At 43.5% G+C, this 20,144-nt stretch overlaps 1 protein-coding gene across 1 annotated transcript in view; it reads right to left on the bottom strand.

Annotated features, from left to right (window-relative positions):
• Positions 1 to 20,144, bottom strand: part of LOC130111784 (OTU domain-containing protein 7A-like) — a 58,650-nt gene that overhangs the window by 7,281 nt on the left and 31,225 nt on the right. Inside the window, exons 7-9 of the mRNA XM_056279066.1 lie at positions 19,106 to 19,233; positions 14,940 to 15,089; positions 2,774 to 2,888 (exon numbers count right to left, since the gene is read on the bottom strand). Of these exons, the coding sequence (XP_056135041.1) occupies positions 2,774 to 2,888; positions 14,940 to 15,089; positions 19,106 to 19,233 (393 nt within the window). The remainder of the gene's footprint in view (positions 1 to 2,773; positions 2,889 to 14,939; positions 15,090 to 19,105; positions 19,234 to 20,144) is intronic.

Here is a 20,144-nt window from a genome sequence, read left to right as displayed (position 1 = left end):
AGCCCTTGACCTGATGAAGGCACACTTGGTGAGTCTCATATACATTCTATCAAGTTCTTCACTGATACTTTTACGTGTTTTTAATTCTTCTTCAGATAAATTGTGTCTAGACATTAACAACTGTAGCTGGTTCATTAAGAGATCTTCTTTGCTCGAGTTTAGTTTTTTTTTTATTTCTTTGCTACATTTAATTGCAACTTCTCTGACTTTAAATTTAAAGAATTCCCATTTTTGAATTGGACTCTTCTTTTTTATTAAAACATATGTTTTACAAGTAATTTCACACTTTCTTTAAAATTGTTATCATCCAATAAATTATTTAACTTCCACTATCCTCTGATGTTTGATTTTTCTTTATAGCCCTTTCATCAAAGACTTTTGGTTATTGTCATCACAAGGACTACAGTTCAGAGGTTTCTCATGCTCCGCTGTCTGATCACAAAATAAGTCAATTCTTGATGGAGAGCATCTGCTGGAGTTGGTCCATGTGTAGTCTTTGACACTGGGTTTCATAAACCTCCAAGCATCTGAAAGCAAGAGGTGATCACTTATAAATGACGCAGGTTTAAAACCCAATGCCAATGAAGATCTGGGAGGCCATCGATCCATTTCATCATCTGGAGCGTCATTGAATTCCCCTCCAATGATAAAAGTAGGATCTTTGTACTTTCCTTTAAGGTCAGTCAGTTTTAAAAAGAGTTTAGAGAACATATCCTTTGCTTGAACTGTCTTATTTGGTCCATAAACATTCCAAGTAATAAACAAAAGATCGCGTACTTTTAAGACCAAAATAATTTCCAAATGTTTCATCACTACATGAATGAGTTTCTTGTAAGAAAACTATATCTGCATTACAACGCCCACTAAAGACTAAAGTGAAAAACTGCCTTCCTTTTTGTGCTATGATGTAATCCCCTTACATTGATAGAACATAAATTGAATTTATCAAACGTAAATTCGTCATACTTTATGAAAATAAACAAACAAAAGTTTAGCTGATGTCTGGAAAAAAACCTCCTTACTATGGTAGAAATATAATGAAATGGGTATTTACCAACAGTAAACCTCAACTATAATTTTACGTACAAACTCACTCAATTGTGCATTTTAAACCATTTAGTGTTATTAAAAGTCAGTACCACTGTGGCTTGTTTGCTGGAACATTGTGAGTGTTAAAGTCAGTGTTAACTTAACGGGTCACCATTTTTACTTCAATATAAGCTTGTGCACCACAAAACCCGGCACATTTCCCTTGCTTTCTGGCTGCTTCCACAAGTGGCCAGAGTTTGTTTCTTTCCATTTTGTCGACCTGTGTCAAATCTTCCTTGAGGAGTAGTTTCCTCTCTTTCAGGATCCCACTGTCAGGGGAAATCGTCCAGAGTTCGTCTCTGAAGGATCGCATTGTGAAATGCACAAGGACGGGCTGAGTTGCATTTTCATGTTGCACTCCAACTCTATGCACCGTGTCGACAAGAAAGCCCATCTTGTCCTTATCTTCAGGTGAGAGCAATGCGAGAAGCTTGATGATTTCTCCTGTGCTGATGTTTTCTGCAGGTGTCTCTCTCATTCTATGCAGGCGTAAATTCCATCGCCTGCTGTAACGTTCAGCATCTTCACTTCTCTTTTGCAATTGCGAGACTTGCTATGCATCATCTTTGTTTTCTTTTACTTGAATTTCCATCCCTTTCAGGCAATGGCGTCAGTGTTCTTGGATATGTTTTGCTCAAGAGTAGTGAAGCGTTTTGTCAAATCAATCACCGCTTTTAGGATATCAGCATTTGAAATACCCTCCGATTCTTCACCGTCTTTGGAGCGCTGTTTCTTCGGTTCCGGGCTCTTAGTTGGTGTAAAAGGTAACGGCGAGCACAAACCATCAAAGCCCTCAACTTCTTGTTCAAGCAGTGATGTACAGTCTTTGGTTCTAGAATCTCTTTTCGGCATGTTGATCTTGACGTTAAGCTAGCACTAGGCTAACACGAAGCTAGGAAGTTAGCATGTTACTGTTTCAGGTTTATTTCACAAGAAATCCGTGTTAAGTGAATTCCATTTACTTAGTGTTCTTCTTTTTCTAAACGTAGGCCCAGCAGTCATAACGCTTGGTTTGTCTGTCTTTTTTTTTGCTGTGGTACAAATTACAGCTTCGGACCTCACCACACACCAACCGCACAGGTTGCCATCTTTAATCGACCCCGCCAAATGGCAATGGCCGGGTCTGCAGGTGGGATGCCGGGTGTGGGTATGTGTCCTGGTCGCTACACTAGCTTCTCCCCTGGTAGGTCGGGACGCCTGTTCAGGAGGGAGGGGGAACTGGGGGGAATAGCGTGATCCTCCCACGTGCTACGTCCCCTGGCGAAACTCCTCACTGTCAGGTGAAAAGAAGCGGCTGGCGACTCTATATGTATCGGAGGAGGCATGTGGTAGTCTGCATCCCTCACCAGATCGGCAGAGGGGGTGGAACGGCGACCGGGGCGGCTTGGAAAAAATAGGGTAATTGGTCAAGCACAATTGAGGAGAAAAAGGGGGGGGGTAAAAAAAGAAGAAAAAACGGGTGTTTTCCGTGTTTTCCCGGAAGTCATAGCAACTAGAGGGGGTAAAGGGTATATGACGCCATTGACAGGCGACCAAATGAAACGTGGCGTTACTTTGAATAACATTACGGATTTTTCTGTGTTGAAACATTTGGGATATATAAGTACACAACAAAATATTACATATTATGCCGTTAAACACATCAGCATCAACGGATACGCCTTTTTTTCTCTCACACACTCACTTGGCCAGTTTAGCGTTGTCATTGTCGTCCCTGCCCCAGTCCCAGTCTTTGCCTGGGTCGGTGGCGAAGTGAAGCGACAGCAGCCTGTGTTCTGAGTCGGTGAGCGGAATCACAGCTGGGAAAACATACAACACACAGGGGCTTTTAACAACATGTTCTTCTTAATTTGTAAAGCACATGCATACACTTGGCAGATGGGGATTGTGATGTAACGGATGTATTGTTCATCTTGTTATCCTTGTATTATATGTAGTCTTTTGTTTTCTGCATTGTTTATCCCAAAAGCCATTCTTTTGTGATAAACCTGTTTGTAAAAAGTGTTAATGTCATTATGCATGCTCAATAATCCAGGTAAGGAAATCACAGAAAGTTGAGTCAGTTCATCTGGACACAACGTTTATTGAGGGAAACGTTTTCTTACTGATGTCACAACCCGGCTCATAGGCTGCGACAAAGAGGGGAGACCAGACGAGTTTGCAATTTTGCCCAAGCACATTTATTTACAAAACGACAAAGAGCAACGAAATAAGTGGTAGTCCGCACTCGGCGCTCGGCTCATGAGCAAAAAGGGACGAGCCTCCGCCCCTCACCAGGATCCTGCAAGACAAAGAAGAACACAAAAATCACAGGCGCCCCTAGTGGGGCGGAGGGGTCGTCACACTGATCTAGGTGACCTCTTCAGTCTCAACTGACTGCAGGTATCCCCACCCTTATAAACAACACAGTGGCATAATGACTGAAAACAACGATCAGTTTCATATGCAAATTGCCGTGGCACTTTGACAATTGCTGAGTTAATGGTCCAGCAATTAGCATATGACACTGATCGTTGTTTTTGGTCGTATTGTTATAAGGGTGGGAACACCTGCAGTCAGTTGAGACTAAAGAGGTCCCTTAGATGAGTGTTGAAACGTTTCTCTCTCAATACAAGTTTTGTCCAGACGAACTGATTCAACTTTCTTTGGTGTTCTATAAATAGAAAATAAGTAAGATATTTGTGTTTTTCACAATAAGCTTGCAAACATGAGTCAGTAACAGCAGTAAACCTTGCTTGATCAAGATGGGTCAGTTTGTCATCTCCACTATAGGCACACAATGCATTCCACAGACAGAGATTAAAAAAGGAATTAACCAAGCTTTGTTCTACTCTCCACTGGAGCTGCCACAGCTACTGCACTTAACTACTTGTCACACCCTCTACAATACTTAGAAGGCAATATGCATACAGTAGCAGTGTAAGGTGTCTGAAATTCAGAGTTGACCAGAAATGTAAAGTGCTTTGAGTGGCTGTTGCAGCTGGAAAAGTGCTATATAAAATGCACTTGATAGATAGCGCACACCTCTTATATTTCACACTACTTGCTAGACCATTCTTTTGACCTTTTGATAGGAAAAAAAACCCCAACCAATTCTACACTTTGTGTGCATGTCCTGTCAGAAGATGAGCAAGAGTGCAGCAGCCCTGCAGCCAAACATGCATTTCCTACATAACCAACAGACCACCCATCCTGAACAAGATTTGTGATAATGGTGTTGGTAGTTTGAACCTAAACTGCTCATTGTCACACACACACGCACGTACACAAACTAGCAAGTCTTTCTGGGGGGTTTTCTGAGTCATTCTTTGCTCTATTGTCAGTCACCTCAAGCCACTGTCTGTTTTCCTGAATGATTAACATAGGCTTAGTCACATCACCACACCAATATACTGTGAGTGTTTGCCATTATTTAGATCACTATTAGCTTAAACCCAGGTGGCAGCAAGCAGAAGCATGACATTTTCCCATGAAGCAAGATATCAACCCCCACATTTATGGAACAAAAATAATGAAGAAACTACATTTGTATAGAGAAACATTTGTGGCATTATTTTTCAAAGAAAAAAAAATATGTTCACACATAAGAGAGACTGAATAAACCACAAAGAAAACATTTGGTAAATAAATATAACAACAAACTCTTCCAGCTTACTAAGAGCAGCATAACTTTACATTGATAAAATTAAAGGAAGGAAATAGTGCGCTGTGAAATAAGAAAAGCATGACGCAAAATTGAAATAAAAATGTGGTCATTTAATAGGATGTTGACTGGAATTTACACTGATACAGCCCTCTCAAATTGCCAACCAAAACATGAATTACAGTAACATAAAAATACAATGTAGCACTTATGTACTATATCCGTGCAAAAAAGGGGTAGACAATTGACGCCAATAGTCAAACCATGCCTCAAGCATGCCAGTCTGTCTGACTCTTAAGTTCTCTTAGCAAAGTCAGACTCAGAATCCCTTTTTTCGCTGAGTACATTTGATGCACCCTTTTTTTTTTTTGATGACATCAGTGCAGACATATACTCACAGAGTTTTACAGCACCTAAAAACACAAATGCTACAGGGTCAACAGCATTTCAGGGATAATGCAAGCTATTCTATACAGCATTCTGCAAACACTACATATCACTCCATGTGCATGTTCACGTCATCCTATCTTCTGTAACATCAAGAACATTTCTGCAGACTTAATGTTCAGCACCGGAAGGCTGCCCCCTGCCTTACACTCCTCCTCTCACACACAATTCTCATAATCTAGCAGTTTGTGAAATTACCCTAATTTCCTCCTGCAAATGTTTCACTTGCTGTAAGAGGACTGAGATGGAGCAAATGTTACAATGGACAGTTTTTATAGTGTTCCTTTAACTGGCTCAAGGACAACTGACTTTACTTACTGCTGAGCAGCACTGAATCTCGGGAGTGTAGGAGACTTGTCTATATATATATGTATGTGTGGAAAAAAATGAAGCTGTTTCATGTGGGTTGCGAGTTTCATTTGACTGCATGTCTGCGTTTATGTACGTGAGAATCTAAACGTGTGTTTACATGTGCCTGTGTGTCTGTGTTGGTGTGGGTCAGCGAGGTCCTTGTCTTTATGTTTGTGTGTGTGTACAGTAAGTGAATGCTGGCATGCTCAACTGATGCAAATAAGAGATAGCATGGATAAGAACGTTGTGTGTGCACATGTGTTTATATTCATAAGTTTTCATGTCTGTGCTCGCTCGTTTCTGTTGCACAATGTATATTGTACACACAGAACTGAGTCACCATCCATCTCCTCACACTTAAGTACACCGAACACTGTTAAATGACTATCAGTGGTTATTTTCTGCTTTAATGATTGCTGCGTGTCAGAGTTGAGATAATAAAAAGAGCAGATGGGCTGCGGCTCGAATAAAGGAAGAGGAGGAAAGGGGTGGAGAGAAGAAGAGAAGCAAGGGGAGGGGGAGGGAGGGGAGAAGAAGAAAGAAGATGAGGTGGGGGAGAGGAAGATACTTCCAGCACTGGTCTCATTGACGCCAGCCTGTCGTTGACTCAACATAGTTTAATTAGCAGGAGAAAGAGTGGCTTTCTTTGAAACACAGCATGCTTCTGTAATGGAGGACAGCCTGTTGGAAGACCCCAAAGACTGGCCTACAAAGCATGGCTTCTCCAAAGCTATCTATCTATCTATCATCAGTAGCAGTATTACCATTATCCATGGTAACAGTACGAGAAACATGGCACATAGTAGTAGTAGTAGTACTAGTAGTATTCCTCTATATATAGCAGTCAACAGCATGGCTACTCAGGAAGTATTTATGTGACAGGAAGGCCGGTAATTTGAATCATTGCACTGACGTGAAATACTGGGCTGAGGAAGTGGACCAGAAATGCTCTCCCCTCACCGAAAAGCTACTGTCGATGTGCCCTTCTGCAAGGCACTTAACTCCTTGAAAGCTCCAGTGGTGCTGCTCAGCTGCCACCAGAAGACCGTGTTTGCACTGGGCATTTCCTAGTGGCTAAATCAAGGTTGAAAAAGGTTGATCTCAAGTCTCTTATGCAGTGTGGCTCGGATCAAACAGGGACACTATCACCGTAAACAACATTCATCTCTATTCCCCTCGTCTCAGCACTGACATCACAAACTCAACACTGACAGAGAACGGCAGTTAGCAGCAATATTTAGTGGTTGATTATTATAGCTAGCTGAGCACCTCTAAGTATAATTAGACATTCCTTCTATTGTATCACAGCCAGAAGGTAAAAATTACTCTAGTGGAGGTGAATAAAATCCCGTCTGGTATTTGCAGCACATCAATTACAGCAAACATTGAACATATAATAAGGACAAATCATGATCTGTGCACTGCATAAAAAAATAGTCGAGTTCACAGGACAAAATCCTTAAGCTTAGGAGAGCAATGTGTAATGGGAGGTGCGGCAGAGAGGGGGTGGGTGAATTAGGATTAGAATCGAAACAGGAAGGGGGCATGTCTGAAGCCATGTCTGGATGGCGTGGGGGGAGGTTGCAGTAGCAGTGAGATGCACCTAGCGCTAATGTAAATCTGACATGAACACAAGTCAGAATAAGTAAGTTAATCAGCTGAGCGCTTACTTGCATAAATAAAATATCGTTGTATAGATATAATATACTGCAAATACAAACCTTTGATCCTATTGCGGGCCCTGGATTTGTCTCATTCTTTAATTGATAGCTTAATTTGTTCTGTATGTGCCTTTAATCTAAATCAGGGTTGCAGGAGGAGCCCATCCCAGTAGGCACTGGGCAAAGAACAGAGGACACGCTGGGTAGATCACCAATTTATTTCAGGGTTTACGCGTACAATCTCTCATTCTACAATTCACACCAATAGACCATTTATAATCTCCAGTTAACCTAATATGCATGTGTTTGGACGATGTGAGAAAACCTGTGCAAACAGGGGGATATCATGTATAGTCCACACAGAAAAGCCCCAGTTGGAACCTTGGGATAGTGCTGGTGACCTTAAATGAAGCCGTGTACAAATTTCCTGATTTGGTACTGTACCATGTTGGACAAGGTCCACTGAGCCAGAACTGAGTCATGTTAATGCACTTCTTTTGGATTTGCGGGGCTAGCTCCAGGTGTGACTCCAGTGTTACTGTACTTCAGACTGGTCCAGCTCACTGGACAGTCATGGCACTTCTCATACCCGAGCTGCCACCGATGTGACAGGAACAAGCTACAAAGGAACGAGTGTCAGACCGTAGCAGCAGTGACAAAAACTGGAATCAAGCGGACCTTAACGGATAAAGACCCCTGGCTGCATCGGCCTATTCGGTACACCACTGCTCCTAAATGCAGGTTGTTGTGTCAGTGACCCCACTGAAGGTGTGACTCTGCACTGTCTTGCTTGTGAGAGTTTCTAAGCTACAGTCAGGAAGTAGGTGTGTATGTGTGTGATGATTCTCATTTCATGCACTGTTTATCTACATACATGGGTGTACAGATATCTATATATTTTGTTGTGTCAGTGCTTCACTTAAGATATGACTCAAATGCACAGTATGCAGACGTCTGTTCCTTCAGACACACAGACAGGCGGAACACATGCAGATACAGAGTTGTATACATTAAACACACACACACACACACACACACACACACACACACATACACAATGTGTAATTGGTCATCTACAGTATGTGCATGAATATACAGGTTCGTCCATAGACACAGATATGCATATTAATTTAAGTGTGTACCAGTGTACCAAGAACCAATTGCTCAGTTCACTCAGGGCTTCACACACACACACACACACACACACACACACACACACACACACACACACACACACACACACACACACACACACACACACACACACACAAGAGCAGCCTGTCTAAAGGTCAACTTCCAACTCTCCTACTCCCCCAGCTGTCCTCAGTGACACATACACACATCCTGTTTTCGCACAGGCATTGTTTCAAAGGGGGAGGATAATGGCAGGAGCCTGATGCTCAGAAAAGAAAGCCGTGGCTGGAAGGAGGTTCAAATTCTGAGTGAGAGAATCTGGGTGAGGATGATGACTGAGACATATAATCGCCCCTTCCTCCCTCGGTAACTACAGGAAGGTGCTCTCGAGCAAGGTGCTTGGATGTCTGGCTGCTGCAGTAGAGCTGCTCCGTGGCCGACAGAAGGAGACTGTGCTTATGTTGTGAATGTGGCGCGAGGGCGTCGAGGTGTGTTTATGTCAAGCGGGGCGTGCTGAAAAGTATGGCCAGTACATCTTCCGTGGATAAATAAAGGCTTAAAAACACACCTTGTTCTAGCGAGGAGCCCAGACAGGCGCTGTCCTTTTACAACTTCCTCTCATATTGCCCCTCCCTCGCTACCATCACTGTCATTTGCATAGAAGAGGCAGGGAAACTAAGCTCTTTGTCTACTCACCGCAATCTCTTAATCAGGCAGCTGGATTTTTAGGATGGAATAAGACAAACCAAGTGATGCTTGGTTACCTGCCAAAGTGACCGGTCGTGTAGATTAACTTTCCAGACGCAGCCAACATTTACTAGCGTTTGGCTTGTTGGCGTTGTTAATTCCTCACCCTGATGACATCACAGCCAAGTGGAGTGGCAGGTGGGCGGGCTGCCAGCCGGGTTGTTTTGGAGCCTCTCTCAGGAATGCCAGAGAGGGGAGGAGGATAGGAGGGTTGGTAATGTACCATGAATGTGAACAATTGGTCTGGGCTGTTGTGCAGTCGTTCCTTGTGTGTGTGTGTGTGTGCACGTGTGTGTTTGGGGGGGTGGGGGAGCATGGTGTGTGGGCGCATGTGGATGACTCTTAAATAGGTAAACACAACCTTATAGAAGCCCCTAAAGGGTAAATGGAAGAGGTAAGGGCAGAATAGACAATTCTAGAGAAACAAAAAAAAAATACTGCAAAATAAACTAATCCATCATCTTTACAAGTCGTTTAAGGCCATGCTCAGACCATCTGCTTTTTTTTTGTTTTTGTTTTTGTTTTTTTTAAGAAAAGTGTTGCCTCAACAGCATTTTTTTTTTTTTGCTGATCTGAGAAAGCAGGACGTGTGATGTGCGCTGTATCCATACCAACCGGCTTCACGAGCTGCCACCATCAGCAAACATTTGTTAAACACAAACCTCAAGCCCACGTCAGGCAGCTCATACAACGCAGACACCCTTTATTGCTCTACATGTTCTTTTATCACAAGAGTTTCTGGGAATTTCCCAACATTTTCTACACAGACATCCCCCGTACACATTCTGACTGCTGTTATTGTAACTTGTTTGTTGCCCACACGTCATGGAAGCCCAGTTTTACCATATTGTTTGTACCTGCTTGCTCCCCCTAAAAGCTGAACTTTTCTCAGATTTCTAAAGGGCTCCCCAAAATCAAGCAGGGACTCGTTTTCATAGAGGCCCCTCTCCTATTATGAATACACTGCACTGGCAGGTTATAAAAGGTCACTAACTAACTAACTAACTAAATGAATGAATAAACGATAAAATTTTAAAAAAAATCCCTGATAAAATTGGCCTTGTCTTCCTTTGTCGGACCGAGTTTATTCAGTACAGTAGCTCTACAACGCTTTTTCTACTTGACATATGGATCACTTCTTTATGGTTACAAATAAGTTAGAGTCTAAAACTATAACTCTTTGTGGTACACCTCTATCCTCCTCCCCCCTTCTATTTTCGCAGAGAAATCGTCAGGATCTGAACGTTAGCTGCATGGTTTTTGTGGCTCTCAGATTGTGGTCCATACGAGTCATCGTTCAGATAGACGAAGAGAGATCAGATACAACCACAGAGACTTGAAATTCTGGTATTCCTTTGTGTGAGTCAAGCAAATGCGAGTCCTTGCAGATCTGATTTGACGTTTGTGTTTTGGCAATTCTCCGTTAGGGGAATTTAGCCAAGGCAATACTGCCCCCTATTGGAGGTATGCCGCAACGCTAACAGTTGCAGGGATCCCCATTCACATCCATTATCTAGCATCCATCCTGCTTTGCACTGTGAACAGTGGTGTCCTGTACGGAAGTCATGCAGCATATAGGGGTCAAAGTTCACCCTGCATCTATCCTGTGTTAACACTAAATACACTTGTGTCTTGGGCATTATCAAGTAGAACCAAATTAATATGTAACAAAAGATGTTTGTATTTAAATTCTTTGTATCTCCTGACAAGTGACAAGGGAGAAAAGCTGAAGGATTTTGCCAATCAGCTCCTCTATGGGAGAGGGCCCGAGTGCAACAGTGGTGGAGGCAGCAGGGGGTACCAGTTGTGACTTCTACAATGGCTCCGTCATTACATATTCTGTTAAATGAAGGAATTAGGAAGGGAGAGGGGCTTGTTACATCATCATACTTTGTGTAATTGTTATATCCTCTTACTTTGTGTCCTGAATAATACTGTGAGATTAGAGCAAATTCATCAGGCTATCTCTAAAATGAATGAACTAATGAATGACTGAATGAATACATAAATACATGACTAAATGAATAATAGATGAACAATGAAATTAAATAAACTGGTTGGACAGATAGATAGATAGATAGATAGATAGATAGATAGATAGATAGATAGATAGAGACAGACCTATAGATAGATAGGGCATTACTGTTTATGTCTTTACACACACACACACACACACTTGTACACAAAAATACATCTCTTACACCTTTTACTAGCACGCTCATTTTACATATCAAGAAGGAATTTCTATTTGGGTCATGTTCCTGCCCTGTGTGTGTGTGTGTGTGTGTGTGTGTGATTTACACTTATGTCTGTTTCTCATTTGATATTGAGACCGAAATGTAGTTATACCTTTTTACCTGTCTGTCTGCCTGCTTGAATATCTGCCTACCAACTGTCCTGATTGGCTGTACCTTCGACTACCAGTCTGTTTGTCTCTCTGGCTCTCTAGCTTTTGTCTGGGGTCAGGACCAGGATGACACCGACTGTCTTTTTTTTTTTTTTTGACTTCCCTCCCCTTTTTCTCCCCAGTTGTATCTGGCCAATTACCCCACTCTTCCGAGCTGTCCTGGTCACTGCTCCACCCCCTCTGCCGATCCGGGGGGGGGGGGGGCTACAGACTACCACATTGCCTCCTCTGATACATGTGGAGTCGCCAGCCGCTTCTTTTCACCTGACAGTGAGGAGTTTCGCCAGGGGGACGTAGTGTGTGGGAGGATCACGCTATTCCCCCCAGTTCCCCCTCCCCTCTGAACAGGCGCCCCAACCTACCAGAGGGGGCACTAGTGCAGCGACCAGGACACATACCCACATCTGGCTTCCCACCCGTAGACACAGCTAGTTGTGTCTGTAGGGACACCTGACCAAGCCCGAGGTAACACGGGGATTCGAACCAGCGGTCCCCATGTTGGTAGGCAACGGAATAGACTGCCATGCTACCTGGACGCCCTCACCGACTGCCTTCACACTGTTCCTCTGTCCACTGAGAATGCAGCGGTATTACACAGTGTATGTTTACCAGTCTATCTGTCTGTCTATGTTTCTGAATTGCCTTACCATCTATCTGTCTGTTGGTCTGTCAGTCTGTTTGACTATCCGTCATCCTGTTCTGCTCTTCGTTTAGTCATCTATTGACTATTGCACATATGCAACAATTACAAAACATGTCGTTATGCATGCTCAATAATCCATGTGATGACATCACAGAAAGTTGAATCAGTTCATCTGGACACAACGTTTATTGATGAAAGGTTTCTCTCCATAAACATTGTGTCCAGATGAACTGATTCAACTTTCTGTGAGTTACAAAACATGTTTTCAGCCCCAAATGTCAGGGCTGGCTCTAACACTGTGTACAGTCCCTGTCATAATTCCCTGCAGGCAGGGCGGTGTGAGACAGGAGCCTCAGGCAGCCAGCTGGTTGCCTGAAAATGATGGGGCATTGCCTGAGCACTCTGCAGATCTGGATCAACATAGTCTCTAATCTGTGTGTGTGTGTGTGTGTGTGTGTGTGTGTGTGTGTGTGTGTGTGTGTGTGTGTGGTAACTCTGAGGTAACATATGGAACATAGTTCTAATGCAACATCCTTCACATAAATACATTTTATTTTTTAAATGCATATGAGGTCACTCTCCAAACAGTCAAACTTACTCTATTGAAATTGTCCTGGTATGGATTATGGAGTGTGCATCCTTATAAGACACACTCTAAAGTCCCTTTTCATCACATTTGTCTTGAGAGGAGAGGGAGGTAGGAGACCCTGCCCTCTCTGCAACAGAAATGCATCCTGGACCCATCCTCTTTATTTTAATACTTTCTCCACTGCATCCTAAAGACTGTTAGTGTCTTGCTGTTATTACAGAGATCATATTTTATATACATAACATAGCAGTTCCCCCCACCTTTTTCTCCCCAGTTATACTTGGCCAATTACCCCATTATTCCGAGCCATCCCGGTCACTGCTCCACCCACTCTGCCGATCCAGGGAGGGCTACAGACTACCACATGCCTCCTCCGATCCATGTGGAGTCGCCAGCCGCTTCTTTTCACCTGACAGTGAGGAGTTTCGCCAGGGGGACGTAGTGTGCGGGAGGATCACGCTATTCCCCCCAGTCCCCCCCCCCCCCGAACAGGCGCCGCGACTGACCAGAGGAGGCGCTAGTGCAGCGACCAGGACACATATCCACATCTGGCTTCCCACCCCGCAGACACGGCCAATTGTGTCTGTAGGGACGCCTGACCAAGCCGGAGATAACATGAGGATTCAAACGGGCGATCCTCAATAACATAACAGTTATATCCATAATTGTCTATCAGTCCCTTTCATCCTTTCAGGGATCAATCTCCAGGGATCTATAGTCCCCGGAGATTGATCCCTGGGGATTAAAAGGAGATGTCCCATTGAGCCGGTGCAGACAGTCATACCAACGCTCATCCTATGGCGTCATTTATATTGACCCTGTTGACAAAGGGTCGATATAGTATGACATGCAAGGTACCCTTCAGCATTAGTTTAGAGACACAGCAGATGTTCCATAGCCTCATAGATTTTGGCCTCATTTATGAATATCAGCTACTTACAGCTTAGATGGTGGTTGAGTGTAAGGTCAAGGTTAGGTAGTGGTTAAACTGCAGCATCTCATACAGACTCAGAAATCGTCATTAACCTGCTGTGTCTCATACAGGTGCTAAAGGGTACCTTGCATGTCATATATCGACACTTTGTCCAAAGCTGCAATATATGAAGTGGTGAGATGACAATGGGCTCCTCAAACGGTATCTTCTGTAACTAGAACTTAATCAACTCAACCGCCCAGCCTATCCAACCGTGCAACCTTAGACGCCAGCAGCAAAAACACAGTGCTCTGAGCTTTTATCGACATTTAGGTGCTCAAACCACAGACCTCGCTGACAATGATGCATCTGAACAATGCCCACAATTTAACCATCCTCCTAATAAGTCTGCATGCTGTCAGGCATAGCTAGTTCCCCATTACTCTATTCCAGAGAAATGGCCTCATTTGTTGCATCGGCAAAGCAGATAAACAGTTACTCACATGATGTCATTTAAACGATGGGGTGCTTATGAACTATCAAAATGCTAAAATATACGTCAGTAGAGTCTTATTAGTATATGGTGGGTGTCACAGTAGTGAGTGAGGCAGTATTTCATAGAAATGTATAAGCAACTCGTGAGGTATGAGAGGTAAAATGTGTAAATGTGAACAATCACTGGATGTTATTCATAATGAAATGAAATCTTAGCACAGCAGGTCAGATGGACAGACTCTATTATAATTTGTTATGCGGGGACAGTGGTAGGACAGATGCTGGGCATACTGTCCATGTCATGGCTATGGGTCGAATCCTCCAGAGCCACCTGGGCAAAATACGGACAGGAAAGTGGCTGAGTGACACTCTCTTTACTGTCAAGGACTGCCATCCATGTGCCCTTGAGCAAGGCATGTAACCTAAAACTTCTTTGCTCAGCAGCCAAAAGTAGAAGATTGTTGTGGTGTTGCACAGCTCCCAGCGAACAACAGAAGAACTGATTTCGAAGGGAGAAGTTCACTTATAGGTGTAAGTGAATTTGAAGTTATGAAAATGAACATTGATGCCCAACTCATCTTCCTTGGGTATATAAGGACTTAAAACAACATTCATTCTTAGAATTAGGGGCAATATTTCATATTTGTCAGTGCTGATGAGGACCCCCCCAAAGCTGCTGTCCCCACAGCCTCCTCTTGTTATGACCCCTTCCACACCACAATCAGAACTGGACAATAAAGGACAGGGTGTTTGATTTAGAGATGAAGAGGAAGAAGCTTATTTAAACCTCTAAACGATTTGACTGGCATTGTTTTCCTACCTTGCTCCCTGTGCTGGTCCTTCTGCTCCATGGAGACGAGGGCAGAGAAGTGGGCCTGATCGTAGGCCAGGACCAGGGGAGAGCAGTGACAGCGGTTTGGTGGAACCTCCAGAGGCAGGTACAGACCGCCAAATGGGATGGGTGCAAAGGCTGCAGGATGGCGGTGGAGAGAAAGGTAGAAACAGGGTCACAAGTAGCAGACAAGCAAATGAACAATGGAGAGAGAGGGTGTGAACTCATCAAAAAAACTTAACAATTTCAAACTAATCAAGGAAAGAATAAAAGGTCACAAGGGATAATTCAGTTGTTTCCTTGGACTTTATGAGATCCATTGCAAAACATACCATGAAAAAAAGATAAGTTTCTGCTGTATATTTTTGTTTGTTGTGATTACAAGTTGGTGGCACAGTGGCGCAATGGTTAGCGGCGGTCGCCTCACAGCAAGAAGGTCCTGGGTTCGAGCCCCGGGGTTGTCTAACCTTTGGGGTCGTCCCGGTTTGTCCTCTGTGTGGAGTTTGCAGTTTCTCCCTGTCGCTGTGGCTGGATTTCCTCCGAGTGCTCTGGTTTCCTCCCACGGTCCAAAGACATGCAGGTCAGGTGAATCGGCCGTACTAGATTGTCCCTAGGTGTGAATGTGAATGTGTGTGTGTGTGCCCTGTGAAGGCCTGGCGGCCTGTCCAGGGTGTCTCCCCGCTTGCCGCCCAATGACTGCCGGAATAGGCTCCAGCATCCCCGTGACCCTGAGTAAGGATAAGCAGTTTGGATAATAGATGGATGGATGGTGATTACAAGTCATTTTGTATTTTTTTGCTGCAATATTACATAGTCATTTGAGATAATTAAGTAGTGGAAATTGAATTTGAATTGAGCAGTAGGTACCACAGTGACCCCTGAGTCTTGTACTGACAGTACTCATGTTGTACCCATGAGCATAGTAAACAAAATACTTATTATGACATTTACCAAAAGTTGCTGAAATGAGGATCATCTGAAAAGAGGAATGTACATGCATGTGGTTAAAAAGCAAGAGAAAGAAAACATACTGTAGCACCCTTCAGCCCACAAACACCGGCACAGTGACTACGCCATTGATTATGAGAATTACTAGCAATGTTGCAATGCATGCTGGGTATTCATAATACATAGATGAAAATAGATATTGTAAGAGCTATTATTGGGTGTGTGACCCATATAAAGAAAATACGTGATTTGGAAGTGCGATTAAATACAATTTACTAAGTAGTCAACTTGTGAACTGTTAATTGCTGTAATCTTAGGTTTAGAAATGGCCATTAGGTCAGTTCACACACTGCAAACGGTTAAACTTGACTAACCCCTTGATCAAACCTAATGTGAAATGCTTGTAAAATAATTTTCTCCCTAATAGAGGGTAATTCATTTTAAATGAGAGCGTTTGTGTTCATCTTCTGCATCATTACGTTGCAGATTCATTGTAGCAGATGCAGCAAATGTATTGTATTTATGCATTCATAATACATGCTAATTTAAATATGGTGTATTATCTTGGCTTATAGTGGCTCTGAAATTTTGCTGAAGAAAAGTTTTCGACATCCATCCATTATCCAAGCCGCTTATACTAATTAGGGTGATGGGGATGCTGGAGCCTATTCCAACAGTCATTGGGTGGCAGGCAGGGAGACACCCTGGACAGGCCGCCAGGCCATCACAGGGCACACACACTCACACACACACATTCACACCTATGAACAATTTAGTATGGCCGATTCACCTGACCCACATGTCTTTGGACTGTGGGAGGAAACCCACAGAGACACGGGGAGAACATGCAAACTCCACACAGAGGACGACCTGGGATGACTCCCAAGGTTGGACAACCCCGGGGTTCGAACCCAGGACCTTCTTGCTGTGAGGTGACCGCGCTAACCATTGCGCCATCGTGCCACCTTGCTGCCAAGTTTTCAACAGTGAATCAAAATTGCCACAAGTATTTATTACAGTCGCCATCCATGTGTAATCAGAACTGTTCACAACTTGCAGCATAACGGCAGCACCACAGAATAACATTATCCAGGGAAAAGACAGGGCGGCTGTTTGCCCCGGTCCTCATCTTCCAGTTGTTTGAACAGGGGTCATTAAACAAGTTTTACTGGTGATGAGTCGGGCCTGAGCTGTGGTTAAACATGAGTGTGTGGCACGCTTGACAGAGAAACAATGACAGATGGGTTGTAATGTGAGATAATGTAATGCCAGGTCTGCGTTCATGTACATGGTAAAAGTACAAGTTAAAGTTTTTACAGAGTATGCACCGATGATTGCATATGCACACGCATCATATTGTTTGGGCAATATATTGCAGTGTAAAATGAGTAATATTATATTGTGTATGATTATAAGGTACTTGTGTTTGTGTATTTTTGTGTTTCTGCATACAAGTGTGTGTGTGTATGTGTGTGTGTGTTACTGTGTGCACAGGTGTCTGCGTGTTCATGAGTGTATGGGTCTTTAAGGGCTATGTGGGTGTGCCTGTATCTGTATGTATACCTACCTGCCTGTTTGTGTGGCTGTAGCAACATACATATGATATGAGTCACACCTTAGGTGGGGTTATTGGCACAACAACCTGCAGTTAACACTGATGTACAGAATCCACAGATGCAGCCTGAGATGTTTTTGTTTGTCCTTTAATGTGTGTGTGTGTGTGTGTGTGTGTGTGTGTGTGTGTGTGTGTGTGTGCGCGCATGTATTTATGTGAATGCTCTTATGTGAGAATTCTCTGTGCCGGTGAGTTTTTACATCTATCTGCGTGATAGATACACATGTGCTATGAATACCTGCAAGTGTGTGTGTGAGAGAGAGGTTTGTGTGACTATGAGTGTGTACTTATGAACATGTTTATGTGTATGAACATGTCTTTTGAGTATACCTGCCACCTGCGAGTGATATATGTACATATTGATATAATTTTGTTAAAAGAAACACTCAATGGTAGGGAAAGTACTCAACAAATAAGGAGCAAAATAATCCAGTGAGTCAAGTAAATTACGAGACAGTACAAGCCTGTTCCCTGCCAAATGCAATCATCAGCATACATATTGATATATGAGCCTCCAGAGCAGCTTTAATGCGCCTTTTTTTTGTTTTGGATTTTCCCCCTTTTTCTCCCCAATTGTATCTGGCCAATTGCCCCACTCTTTTGAGCTGTCCTGGTCACTGTTCCACCCCCTCTGCCTGTCCAGGGCGGGCTGCAGACTACCACATGCTTCCTCCAATACATGTGGAGTTGCCAGCTGCTTCTTTTTACCTGACATTGAGGAGTTTCGCCAGGGGGATGTAGTGTGTGGAAGGATCACACTATCCCCCCGAATAGGCGGCCCCCGACTGACCAGAGGAGGTGCAATTGCAGTGACCAGGACACATACTCACATCCGTCTTCCCACCCACAGACACGGCCAATTGTGTCTGTAGGGACGCCCGACCAAGCCAGAGGTAACACGGGGATTCGAACCGGCGATCCCCGTGTTGTTAGGCAATGGAATAGACCACTATGCTACCTGGATGCCCCCAGCTTCAATGCTCCTTGTCATAGATTCTACAAGTCTCTGAACTCTTCTGGAGGGATGGACACCATTCTTCCAAAAGATATTCCCTCATTTGGTGTTTTGATGATGGTGGTGGTGAGCGCTGTCTAACTCGTCGGTCCAAAATCTCCCATAGGTGTTCAACTGGGTTGAGATCTGGTGACTGTGAAGGCCATGGCATATGATTTACATCATTTTCATCCTCATCAAACCATTCAGTGATAGCTCCTCCCCTGTGGATGTCATCCATTGTCATCCTGGAAGAGACCACTCCCCCATCAGGATGAAAATGTCTCATCATGGAATAAAGGTGATCACTCAGAATAACTTTTGATTTGCAGTGACCCTTCCCTCTGAGGGGACAAGTGGACCCATACTATGCCAGGAAAATGCCCCCCCCCAAAAAAAGCATAACAGAGCCCCCCGGTCCCCCTCACTGTAGGGGTCAATCAGTCAGGTTTTTCCTTTATCACCCCATAGAGAAAGAGACAGAGAGAAAGATTGTGTCTATGGGGATGTGTGTGTGTGTGTGTGTGTGTGTGTGTGTGTGTGTGTGCCTGTGGGTGTGAACATACAGTATGTGAAGAATATGTCTCTGCTGCTCACCTTCTCCCCCAGAGTCTCTGAGCATGGTGTCCGCCACCACTACGATGGGTCTGCGCAGCACGTGGGCCAGAACAAACACATGGAACTCCTCCAGGCTCTCATAGACTGGATCCTCTGAGTTGTCCACCCTGAAGACATTTAAACCAAACCCACTGCATCACATAGAGATTCAGAGTTAACAAGCCCACACTAAATACACGGTCTCCTGTGAATGCCTCAGCACCTACTTTGAACACTCAAGTGAAAAAAGCTAAAATTTCAATTGTTTGGTTTTCATTCTTTTCAGTTAATGTGTGTGTACCCCTAATTTTAAACTGTAGCTCTGTGACATATTTTGAATGTTCAAAATGTTTGGACAAGTTGTCCTTTGTTCTTCATTGTTTTGTTTTGTTTTTTGTTTTTTTATTTTTATTTGGCAGGTTGTTGGAGGTATGTACACTGGTTTTTAGCACCACAGTGCTTTGACTCACCCACATGGACACGTTCAAATCTGCAAATCTGCCAATCACAGTCACAATCTGTCACTGTTTCTAATGGACAATTTCAACTAAGTAGCTGGACAGCTGAATCGCCTTATATTATTTCATCAGTTTTTCATCACTGATTATGAGGGGAAGACATATGGTGATGACAAAACTGGTTCAATAAAAACATCTAATCCTTGAGTCAATTAAGACATAAAAAAGGGTGGTCCGACTCGAAACTTTGAAGGTGGCTGTGTGTGCTGTATGTAGCAGTAATAATATACAATTTGCTGCTGACAAATGCTGCAGCAAGAAACACAAAGCGATAAGCTACAAGTACTTGGGGGGTTCACCCAGTCAGTAAATAGGACTGAAGTGTTAATGCTGAGGCTCTGTACAAGAGTGGCTTATGCAGCATCAACATATGTCTTTTGAAAGCCAAGATCCTTTTATGTATAAAGCAGAGCACTACATCTTCTATCAGTTTGTGGAGGCTTGTGTGAATTTCAATACAATCATGTGGTGGGGGCCACCTAGGTTGATTCCCAGAGGTCGAATTAGGTAATAGGGAAAGC

Source organism: Lampris incognitus, chromosome 4, assembly GCF_029633865.1.
Source record: "Lampris incognitus isolate fLamInc1 chromosome 4, fLamInc1.hap2, whole genome shotgun sequence".
NCBI lineage: Eukaryota > Metazoa > Chordata > Actinopteri > Lampriformes > Lampridae > Lampris > Lampris incognitus.
The sequence above is the reverse complement of the archived record's forward strand: the minus strand, read 5'-3'. Positions and strand labels throughout refer to the sequence as shown.